General features: G+C 36.4%; 1 protein-coding gene and 1 long non-coding RNA gene across 5 annotated transcripts in view; one reads left to right on the plus strand and one right to left on the minus strand.

Moving 5' to 3' along the window:
• Nucleotides 1-4,913: 4,913 nt before the first annotated feature.
• On the minus strand, nt 4,914-11,985 carry LOC124153583. Its single transcript, XR_006863700.1, has 2 exons — nt 11,776-11,985; nt 4,914-5,968 (listed from the first exon to the last, which is right to left on the minus strand). It is a non-coding gene; the product is annotated as an uncharacterized LOC124153583 (long non-coding RNA).
• The window catches only part of LOC124153580 (attractin-like protein 1), a 99,960-nt gene continuing 96,400 nt past the window's right edge, over nt 8,454-12,013 (plus strand). For all 4 annotated transcript variants that reach the window (XM_046526842.1, XM_046526844.1, XM_046526843.1 and 1 more), the window contains exons 1-4: nt 8,454-8,728; nt 8,927-9,127; nt 9,216-9,344; nt 9,716-9,912. In XM_046526842.1, the coding sequence (XP_046382798.1) occupies nt 8,493-8,728; nt 8,927-9,127; nt 9,216-9,344; nt 9,716-9,912 (763 nt within the window). In that variant the 5' untranslated portion in view covers nt 8,454-8,492. The remainder of the gene's footprint in view (nt 8,729-8,926; nt 9,128-9,215; nt 9,345-9,715; nt 9,913-12,013) is intronic.

Raw genomic sequence — 12,013 nt, forward strand, 5'->3', positions numbered from 1 at the left:
AACAGAATTAAAAGCATTAGTTAGATCAAAGGAAATTCCCAAGGCAACATGACTATTGTTCAGTTGATCAACAATGAAGTCAACTGCAGAAAAGAGAGCTTGAGTGGTTGACTTCCCTCTGCAAAAACCAAACTGTGAGGGGGATATTACATGATGCTTCTCCAAAAACTCCACCAATCTAGAATAGTAAACATATTCCATTATTTTAGAAAATTGTGAAAGAAGAGATATGGGTCTATAATTATTGATTGAGTTCTTATCTCCTTTGTTTTTATACACAGGAATTACCTTTGAGATTTTTAAAATGTCAGGAAATTCACCCTGGAGGAGAGACTGGTTGATAAGATATAGAAGTGGTTCTTTTATAGCATCCCCACAATCTTTAAGAAGTGAGCCAGGGATGCCATCAAGGCCTGGATACTTTTTCTTTCCAACTTTACTTAAGTATTTGGAAAGTTCAGATGGACTGCAGGGCCGGAGGAACATAAGTGTTGTACATAGTTTCAGAAAAAATACTTATATATTCTTCACTCTCTTTGCCTTCCCTGCAAGTAACCTCTTAGTCTTTTCACTTTCCTTTATGGTGTACTATCCTTAATTTGCCCGTCCTATGATGTCACTGTGTATAAAGAATTTCCTCTATCATGGGAGCTGTTCATATGAAAAGATTTATTGAAACAATCGTAATATATCTTTGCTGTGCAAAAAAACACTTGATCTCTTTAGTTAGCAGGGTATATAGTTGGTGGAACAACTTTCATACTGAACTTTTATGGTTCACAATGCAGAAATGGTGGTTCCATGGAGATGGACCTATACTCAATCATTCAATAGTTTGAACATGAGGAGCCACCCTCTTCCCCAGATAAATGGATATGGGGAATATGTGTATGTATATTTTAAGGTAAAGGGCCTTACGAAAAGGTTAAGTACTGATTTTGAATGCAACACGATCACTGTAACTCATTTTGAGAAAATTCCAAAAAATGTAGTATTTTACTATTTTTTTGGAATATCGATTGAGATGAGTGATCAACCCCCCCCCCCCCCCCCCCCCCCCCCCTAGAAAAGGAGAGTAGGGCAGTTATTTGGACAAATGACGACTAGAAGAGGTCAAATCATGATTTTAAATGCAATAAAATCAATGCAACTGATTTTCTTTAAATACCAAAATGTTCGATGAAGAAGTGGAAGTTATTATCTAATTTCAAAATATTTTTCTTTGTGGCAAATAGCAACTTTTCCGCGCTAATTCTATTTGGTTGTGACACTTTCATGTTTTGGAGCCCACCTTACTGAGCACTCTCAGTTTTGGAAGAGCTCATGGAGTACTAAATAGAGCTCACTTCAGGAAGTTTCATGAAAATTTTATAGGACACACACCATGCATACTGTGAGCATAAATTATATATTCGATAGCACAAAAAATAAAACACACCGCCTTGTGGTTAGCAACAGGAGCGCAGCTAGGAATTAAGGTTAGGGGAATTTAAGGCGCAACTAATAGTGGGTGGTCTGGGAATATGGTATATCCACCAGGGTAAGCGGCAGGTACAGGAGCCCTTCCCCCGAAAAATTTTAAGATAATTGGTTCAAAATGGTGAGTTTTACAGCTTTCTAAAGGATATTTTATTAATATTTTCACTATTCTATAAGTAATATTAATCCAGTTAAGTAAAATGGAATAAACTTAAAACTTTCTCTGAGCTCTAGGGGGGTTTTATCTCCCAAAAACACCCCCTCGCTGCAGCACTGGTTAGCAACATATTTCAGACTGCTGAATTTTCAGTTACTGCCATAGAGTGGGATCCTGGAGTGTGCACAGCCATACAACCTTTAGTGATGTGAGGGTTGCATAAATGTAGGGGGATACCGGTTTTTAATCTGCTGCTTCAAAATTCATGTTGATTTCCCTATTTTGGAATGGAGTTAGGCTCAATTGGTTAACTGCTTCATTAGATACCAGCTAAAATGTAAAACTATTGTTTCATTACTTGCCGTTTCCTATTATTTCAGGGAATCATCAGTGACTATGAAATATGCTTGCCTGCTTGTGGGAACCTTCAATGAGAAAATTTTTTTTCAGTTGTTTTTCAAGAGGAAGAGGGTATATCAGTGGCATAGCCAGGGGGGAGGGTCCGGACGCCCCCCCGCACTAAATGTAAAAACACAATTATTTTCCTTCATAAAAGAACACAAAATATCGAAAATCATGATTTTACTAAAGATTTCTTTGTCAAATGAAGTTTTTTTCGATTATGAAAAGTGTAAAAATTAGTTGAAAACCCTCTATTTATAGTACTCTGGTTTTTCAAAAAATTTCCCCTAGTCATGGACCCCCTGAATGAAATTCCTGGCTACCATACTGCACTCCATTGAGGTAGATGAAGCATCCATCTAGTTAATTGTGTCTACTTGTCTCCATTCCCTATATATTTCTCCAACTCAAAATAAAGCCTATTCAAAAATAGTGAATTTACAAAATATTTTTTTAACAAATGAAGTTTTTTTGATTATGAAAAGTGTTAAAATTAGTTATGTAGTACACTTTTTTTAAATTTAACTCGGCAAGACAGATGTTTACTATTAGCCAGGTATTGTCCTTCAAAACTACGTGTTTGCCTATGTTGGATATGCGATTACTATTTGCAGTAAGATTAGAAGTTTGTGTGTAGAAGTGAGGGGGTAAGATTAGAAGTTTGTGTGAGAGGCGCATTTTCAGATGCAATTCCTGGAAAAAAAGGTGCACCTCTTACATGAGCTTATACGGTATTTGTTTTTAAGAATAACAAATTATTTACATGTGTACACTTATGTGTATGCAGTTAACACTTTCAATGTGGCATGGCATCAATTTATGCTATGACAGGACTTGGCTAGTGATATTATCTCATCAAATATACATATGTACTTGTGCTTATCACAATATGTGAGGGCACAGTCTAGAAAAAAATAAATAAAATTTTTTTGGCTCCATTGTGTTGATCTTATTATGTAAGTTTTGTTGGATGTAGAATATGTCCTTATATATACATGAATTTAATCTTGCTGTTTACTGGTGAATAACTGGCACCAAAAAAATTACTGGCTAAATAATAATTTGATTTTCTGTGATTCCTTGCTGTTTATTAACTGGTGCTTTTTTAATATAAGTTAAAGTGCCAGAAGCTGAATTGGCCCATCCTAAGATATGTGACCCTCTGTTCACAATGGGAATATGTGATTTCCATTGGTGGAATCTATTAATAAAAACACTCCACTGGAAAAGCACCTTGCCCAGAGTTCACCAATTTTGCTGAAAAAAGGTGATATTGATGACTATGAGCATGAGACTTTCTTTTCTGTCAGTAAGTAATGACATGAATACCAGCTGGGAATATGTCCATTGCATAATTCTCATATTAAATCGTAGTGCTATTTCAGCAAACATAACTTATGGCTGTAACGAAAGGAGCTAGTTAATGATCGCTCAGTTTTTTAAATCAGACATATTATGTGTTGAAAAAAGCCCTGGATATGTTTCTTATTATATGGAAAGAATAGGATATTGATAGGATAAAGCTTTGCATTAACATACATGAGGGTGATTGATCTTGGTATTTACATCTGATCTTACTTTTACAGATTTTCATGCTTTTTCGCCCTTTGCTTTTTCGTATTTGACCTCAAATAAATTTGCTCATTATAATTTCCAGGAGGTTTTGCAAAGAGGTAGATAGAATAGACTTTAGCAAGGTTTTGTGTCCTGAGCATTTTGTTGATACTTCAGAAGTTTATGAGCTTTCCAAATGCTTTTTTTATGATAAAACCTTTTAAAATATTAAGCAAGGCATTTGCTATCACTTTGAAAATGCACAAGAAACAATCAATAAAAGATGACAGAATGCTTGTTATGATGCTTTTTGAGCATTGCTTAACCCTTTCGCGCCGAATTCCGCACCTGTGCGGCGAGGATTTTTTTCCCTCAACTACGAATGCCACACCTGTGCGTCGTGAATTTTCCTACCATAACCAACGAATGCCGCGCCGGTGCGGCACAGGTCGAAAAAAGTGACCGTGGCGGACACAATAGACCCACGGACGCGGTCACCCCTTGTGATCCGCCTTAGCGCGAGCCCAGTCCCTTCTTCGGCCGCTCAGGTCGACCCTTTGCTATCCTCTCCACGCGGTCAACTACTGTTATTTGCAGTGTGTTTTCCAAAAAAATATTTTTTGCTTACTTTTGAAATCCAATGCTAGAAATGAATTTATCTTTTTTTGCTGACCACATGGAAATTTCAAACGAAATTCTAACGTTAATATCAACAGAGTTATAGAACAACCAGTAAATATACTAAATCCGTCTATATAAACCTTAGAACTTCGTTTAAAATTTCTGCACGCTCAGAAAAAAACATGAAATTCATTTTGAATTTTAAAAAATCGATACGAACAACAAGTATTTGCATATATTCTGCGTTAATATTTTAGCTAGTTGACCGCGGACTCGTGCTAGGAAGGGGCTTTTAATCCCTCTAGGGTCTGGGACAGAGGCCGAGGAAAAGGATCAGTGCCCCACCGAGTTGGGTCCAAAAATGTTTCGGGAGGGACCCACTGCCTTTAGTCGACGCGGAAAGGCTTCGTACAGAGGAGTAAAGAAAACTTTCAAGAGACTCGTATTGAGGAAGAATTTCCTTCAACGAAGATCCGGCGTGAAAGGGTTAAGCCTCAATACACTAAATCCAAATTCATATAGGATGTGCACTAGGGTTATGACTTTTTTGTAACCCTATGTTCCTATGCTATAATTTGATGAAAATTTGTTCAAAAGTAAAGAAAATGATATTATTTCTATTTAGTTTTTGAAAAAGGTCACCCCCAACCCAAGAACACTATTTGTATCATAATAACTTGCATATCAGGTGAAAAAATCATTTTGTTCCAGTTTTTTATTTAAATTATTACGGATTAAATTATAATGATGCAATTTTATAACACTTACGTAGTTAACACACATCTGTCCAGTGTCGTAGGGAGGGGGGACGTCTGAAGGGTCCACATCACCCCCTATCACAGAAATATAAGACACAATCTTTCCTTCATAAAAGAATAAATATTGAAAAATAATGAATTTACAAAAGACTTCTTTGATAAATAAAGTTTTTTTCGATTATAAAAAGTGTTAATAGTAGTTTACATCCCTCTACTTAGTACCCTGTTTATCATAAATTTCCCTCCCTGATTTCGGAGGCCCTGGATCTGCCCAACTGTAGGAGATAAATCTACAAGTTTTCAGTAGCGAAAGGTTTTTTCTGGTAAAAGAATTAGTGACAAAAGAGCTAGTATTGCTGGGGAATTCCACCTGGAATTACTAAAATTTGGGTATCTTCTGAAACTGTACTTCAGGAAATCTTCCAGTTTCTTAAAAAAAAAACGGAAAACCTGAGTGTAATGAAATGGAAATTTCATATCATCACCTCATCCTGCTGATTCAGTAATCTCTTCTTTGCCATTGCTGAAGTTCATTTTTAGCTGTTCATAATCATTTAGAAGCTTCGGAATAAATGGATATTCAATGTTGGGAGATGTCTCATTTCCTCCAATTTCATTATCCATTACTAAGCAAAGAACTCGATCAAGAACATGGTGCTGACAGGCAATGAATTGTGGATTTTCTAGTTTTTTTTTCAGCAAACACTGAATAACAACTCCATTCCTTCTTCCAGTATTCACATTTGTAGTGTCTGCAACAATCATCTTTACACTTTTCAATAAAATTTTCAATTTTTTCCATTCCAGTTTCCATAAGTTTTTTAAAACTAAAATTTTTTCTATTTGTAGCATTTTATTCATTTCTTCTTTTATTGTAACGGCTTCTTTAATAGTTGATCTGTTAATACCCAATTTTAAAGGCTTTTCCACATTAATCCCATGGATGAGATATTTGAAGAACATTTGACAAGACTAGAAAGAACATGGATGTATGTACCTGGAATATGAATGAAATTCTAATAAGAAATTTCTAGTTTGATGTGAATTTTAAAAAAAAAAGAACAAAACTAAGACTTCTAACATTATTTTCGGGGAAAAGTTCGCCCTTTTGTGGCACAAGAAATCAAATGGTTTACAAAAAGACATATAACCCTAACAAGCACACTTAAGCTTTAGCCTGGAGACAACTACTTATATGTATCACTAGCTGAACACTTTGTGTTCATTCACAATCACCCATCAAATGCTTATTGGTGTTCATAACAACTAGGTCCTTGATGCATGGATAAGCAGTTTTAATATTTTCCTCATTCCAGGTTGTAAATGTCCCTTGGCCCCTGCTTACTGGGCTTTTTGAGTAATTTTTGAGACAATATGATATAGTTATTACCACCATCATTTTACGAATTATTAAAATTTTATTACATGGACCTGTTAGTAGGAATATGTATCTTCATGATAATAGCGATGAAATCTATCCAGAATATAAATGGGTCAAGAAAAAAAGGCAACATATTGGGCTACAGTAGCTGTGAAACACATTACAAGTAGTAATTAGGCTTCATGCAAATGAGGAAATTCTCCAGCCCAAGTGCCACTAAAGCATCATGCGGAAAGTGATAAAAATTTCAAAGCATGTTTTTGAAAAAAGATGAATACAGGCAAGTCCTCCAGACAGGACTTCGCTAGATACCCAGACAGGCAAGACTATAGCCACATTGACTACCTGATTTCCATGAGACAAGATTCCCACAAACCGAGAAAAGACAAAAACTTCTGGGATCTCAGAATTTTTTTAAAATATGAGAATTAAAATTTTTTTAGCACCATATGTCATGCAGCACAGTACATATGTTGTTTGTGCTGCCCTCCTACGCTCCCCTTGTCCAGAACGACAAAGATGATGTGTGTGTCAGTATGTCAGCCTCCTCTGCCACAATTTTTGATTGACAGAAGACAAAATTGATACACTACAGAATCATATCTCGACTGGAGCACTTATGCCCCTCAAGCCTCCTACCACCTCTGGGGAACAGACACAGTCCCCAATACTCCTGCCTCCTTAAGAGACTCCTTTAGCCTCCAAACCTACAGCAGTCTCAAAGGAATCCTTGGGCCTCCCAAACTACCACTAGTTCTAGTTAACTATCATGGGCTCCAAAACCTGTACTCGCTACTACCCCTTGTCCCCTCTTGTAGAAAAGTAAGTCAATGTTTGCAGTCTTCCTTGTTCCCAGTTCTTGTCAGCCACATGTCTTCCCTCATGATACATCTCTGAGTAGAGTAAGGCAACTAATAACTATAATAACAAAAACCAATTCATTAAACTCCAAACTAGTATTTCAATTGTTCCGCTTTCAGAGACCATATGCCCTATGAGTGGTATCCGAGGCTAAGTAGTCCTTAGCAAGTCACGACACTTTCCTAGTCTTTAAGAGGGGATTATCTCCACGCTTTGTTAATATTATTTACTCTAAGCTGTCAAGTGCTTTGTCAGTAAGTGATACCCAGGAAGTACAAAGCAGGTTTTAAAAGAGTGTGAATTACAAATTACTTTCAGCTAAGTCCAACAATGCAACCACTTCTCCGTGGGGATGGAAGACTGAAAATGAATGAAGTGACCTTCATTAAGTTTTAGACGCTAGGACACCCAATTTTGCTTTTTCTGGGAATTCATGCTATTATGTAACTCTAATTAAGCTTAGGACTTGCAACCGTTGAACAATTTTCTTTAATTATTAATACCAAGAACATGCGTTAAGGTCACCCAACTACTGTAAGAATAGTTACTTCAGTATCGTCGGCTAAAATTTAACAGACACATCAACCAAAAGTTATGAATACATTAAAAAACCACAATATTTTTATTACTAGCCTAAATATCTCGAAAATAGACCGATTTTATTTTCGTTTTCTCATAGATAATTGACCAGAACGAAGCAATTTCTGGGAAGACGTTCGTTTGGCCCCACGGTCAGTTAAGTAATATTATTGAGTTAAGCAAGGGGGAGTGGCCGATTGGATGAAGACAAAAGGGAAGGATATACATACCCAGCCGATTTCATTCCCAGAACGAGAAATACAATAGAAAGAAAATACAATAATAATAATCAGCAATGCATGAAATGTACATTCTGGGCTGGGGTAATAATTTTTTCAAGGTCCCCAAAGATGTGATTTAACTGATAGTGAAACGAAATTTCATGCCAAACGACGAATGAACAATTTCGGTGCAGTTAACGGAATGAACGGGATTTTGTACCCTCCACCGGCATCTCAGGCCAACCCACGATAAGCTGCATATTTAGCCCATTAGGTGGCCACTATTGACAAATAAGAAAGAGATTAATGGGTTAATGCCATGGGTAAACGAATCGAAACACAACAAAGAACAAGTTCTCATAAAAACAAAGATTTTTCATCGCGTCAAAAAAGAATCAAAAAGCGTTCCTGCCGAAAAGGGGGTAAATGCATGATGGGAATCTGACGTCATATACTATCGCGGAAATGGTCAAAGCAAGATGGCAGCAGACCTGCAGATGTTTTTATTTCTGTTTAAGTCGAAATATCGCCGAAAATGTTATTTCCGTCAAGGGGTACTTTATTTATTCGTAGCATTTTCATGCTATGTAAGTGTAGTGAACAGTGGTAAGTGTAGTGAGGTGCAGTGCGTTAATGGTGCTTGTGTGAATGGAACTTGCGTTTGTTTTGATGGCTGGCAGGGCTCGTCTTGTCAGTTTTGTGGAGGAAAAGTCAGGTATGGCACTTTATATTTTAATATATATTATATTTTATATTATATTCAAAGTGAGGCATGCGTTTTATTCATGGAATTGTTCAATTAGCCCCTGATAATGGTTGTTGTAGTAGTGGGTCAATCCCTTGGAGCACCAATTTCTCAATATGTATTGTAGGGCTAGACTACTGAATACTATGATGTTAAACTTTCTTTTAGATTATCAGAGCCCTCCGGACACATCTCAGATGGGAAAGGAAATTATTCTATAGATGTTAAATGCACCTGGCTAATTGACTCTGGAATGCCTAACACATCCATTCGGTTACACTTAGAAGAATTTGCCACTGAATGTGGCTGGGATCATTTGTACATATACGACGGTGATAGTGTACAATCACCTTTGCTAGCCGTGTTCAGGTAATGTTGTTTTCATTTGTAATGTACAGTCTATCGTATTTCATTTGGAGGCACTGAGTACTAAAACTGAGAAATTTTCGCTTTAAAGTGGTCTCATGTACAAGCAAGGCTACAGTATTCGACGGATTCCAGAAGTGGTTGCGCACTCCGGCTCAGCTTTACTTCATTTTTACAGTGATGTCGCCTATAACATGACTGGGTTCAATATTTCTTACAGGTAAATACCGTCAATATTCGCAACTCCTGTTACATTTATTGCGTTTTTATCCTTCATGTTTGGCTTTTGAAACTGACAGCTGAAAAGAATTCTGTGGAATTATTTGTAGCTCATATCTGGAATGAAAGTTTTATTCCTACTCCTTGGAAATTATTATTAGGTTAAGTGGTATCTGTACGGTTGCCTTATTCTAAAACCCCCGTTATTTTTTTTACTTCTATTTTGGTTCCTAGCGTACCTCGTTATGTGGGATATCTAGTCATTTACAATCGATGAAGCCATTTAGAAATGAAGGAAATGGAATTCTTTACTTCGGGTCTATTACTGTTAAAAGTTTATTTTAAATGTTATTTTGTGATTCATTTACCCAGGTTTGACTCTTGTCCAAGTGCTTTGTCAAGTTCCAACTGCTCTGGCCATGGAGTGTGTATAGATGGTGTGTGTACTTGTGATGCTACTTATACAGGAGAAGCATGTGATATTCCCATATGTCCAAGAAATTGTAGCTACCCGAGAGGAGAATGTGATAGAGAAGGTCATCATTGTAGCTGCACCACTGGTTTTAAAGGCAAGTTTTGTTTTTACCACTACCATGTAAACTATGGTTCTGTTTTATCTGCTATGCAAGAGTGAAGTGTGTCCTTAGTAGTCTCTAGTTAGCCTGGCAGTCAATTCTATTGTACCTATATGTCATATATTAAAATCCTTTTTCCTTTGGTTACATTATAAACTGTGTTGCATGTTTGATCATTACTTATAAATGAAGGAATTCAGCGGGAGAGTTTTTGTGGGTATAATTTTGTTTTTTTGGAATTCATAATGGCCCGTAACTATGTAGGTTTCCGTGGTGTTGAGGTTCCAATGTCTCCATTCTTCTGATGCGGTAGCACCGGAAGATTGGAGACATTCATAATGCCCTCTTAATAATTATTTTTAATGGGAATATGTTCATAACTGTACAAAATTGATCGGTCCTTAACTTTTGACTTATTATATCATTCTATTCTCTTATTTTTTATGGGCATTTTAGCATTTGAGTTAATTTTATATGCAGCAGTAATTAGTCGGAACAATTTTACCAGTTACCTTTAGTGGCTGTGGCATGAGGAGTTTCTTGCCCAAGTGTATAGGTAGTCTTTCAATCCTGCAAAAGCCTATAAATGCTGGAAAATGAATTAAAGGAAACAAGAAAATTGTGTCTCATAATTTTTTTAGTGTACTCAGGGGGTCATTCATGTTCCTCTGCTGGTAATATTTATTAACTGTAAGTTTCATGTGCATAATTGAAGTAAGTCTGTCCATGGCAAAGGTTTTTCCCAGTGTTATTCATGCAAATCTGAGCAAACTTAGTGTTAGCATATGTGTGCATTTATGAATTTGATGAAGCTTTATTAGTGTTCAAATTGTGAGGAAAATTTAAGGACAAGTAATTGGAAATTTTTGTAGGCGAAACTAAATTTTATAGGCGATGTGTTACATATAATTGGCTCCATTAAAACTACAATGTTCAATGGGGGTCATTCATGTTCCTCTGCTGGTAATATTTATTAACTGTAAGTTTCATGTGCATAATTGAAGTAAGTCTGTCCATGGCAAAGGTTTTTCCCAGTGTTATTCATGCAAATCTGAGCAAACTTAGTGTTAGCATATGTGTGCATTTATGAATTTGATGAAGCTTTATTAGTGTTCAAATTGTGAGGAAAATTTAAGGACAAGTAATTGGAGATTTTTGTAGGCGAAACTAAATTTTATAGGCGATGTGTTACATATAATTGGCTCCATTAAAACTACAATGTTGAAATTTAGTTTTTTTGGGGGAAAAGGGGAATATTTTTTTGTAAATGGGATGTTGGGCCTGGTCCATCATTTTGACCTCATTTTCAAAAGAGTGACTGGCAAAATGTTAATAATTTCCTATTTTTTCTCAGTCCATTGTGTCTGAGAGTTTATTCTGCAGTTCATTTTAAGATCTTTTTAGGCTTCGTTTTGTTGGGCATTTCTGATACTGAAGACTATTAGTGTATAGAAATAATGAATTTTGGTAGAGCTCACCTCAGAATTACTAACGGGTGTTCAGGGTAGGAGAGTGAGTCACTTTGAGCTTTTTTTGGTGATGGTATTGTAAGGCTTCATCCAGAATTTACAGGAGGAGAGCTTTTGGTCAGTTGCTAAGCACTACCATTGAGTCAGCACCCTTCCCTAAGTAACCATGTCCATCATTAATTCCATAACTGAAAAGATTACCAAAATTGTAGGGTAATCTTGGAGGTAGTTTTGGACTGGTTGTTGATAGGTTTGTAAATGATTACATACAAAGATTTTTATGAAAGATAATCAAGTGCTAGTATTTGGCCTGTTAATATTTAATTTTTGTGCAACATTTTTTGGAAGTGCTTTTGCTGAATTTCTGAGGTGAGGCTCATAGGTTTACCTTTTACTATGTCCTGGTTTCGGGGCATTACATTTTCCACTTTGGAGCCTAGGGTTTATGACTTCCTGTCTGGATTTAACTCCTGTAGACTCGTCCTTTATCCATTCTTTCTGAGTTTAGTGTTTTCAGTTTCTGGGAGGTCTTTTCCCTGTGAATCTTCTTTTATATATGTGCCTTTTGTTAATAGCATTGATGATTAAGTATTACACCTGTGAAAGGAAATTATTGCTTCTTAAAA

Source organism: Ischnura elegans, chromosome 2 (genome assembly GCF_921293095.1).
Source record: "Ischnura elegans chromosome 2, ioIscEleg1.1, whole genome shotgun sequence".
Lineage (NCBI taxonomy): Eukaryota > Metazoa > Arthropoda > Insecta > Odonata > Coenagrionidae > Ischnura > Ischnura elegans.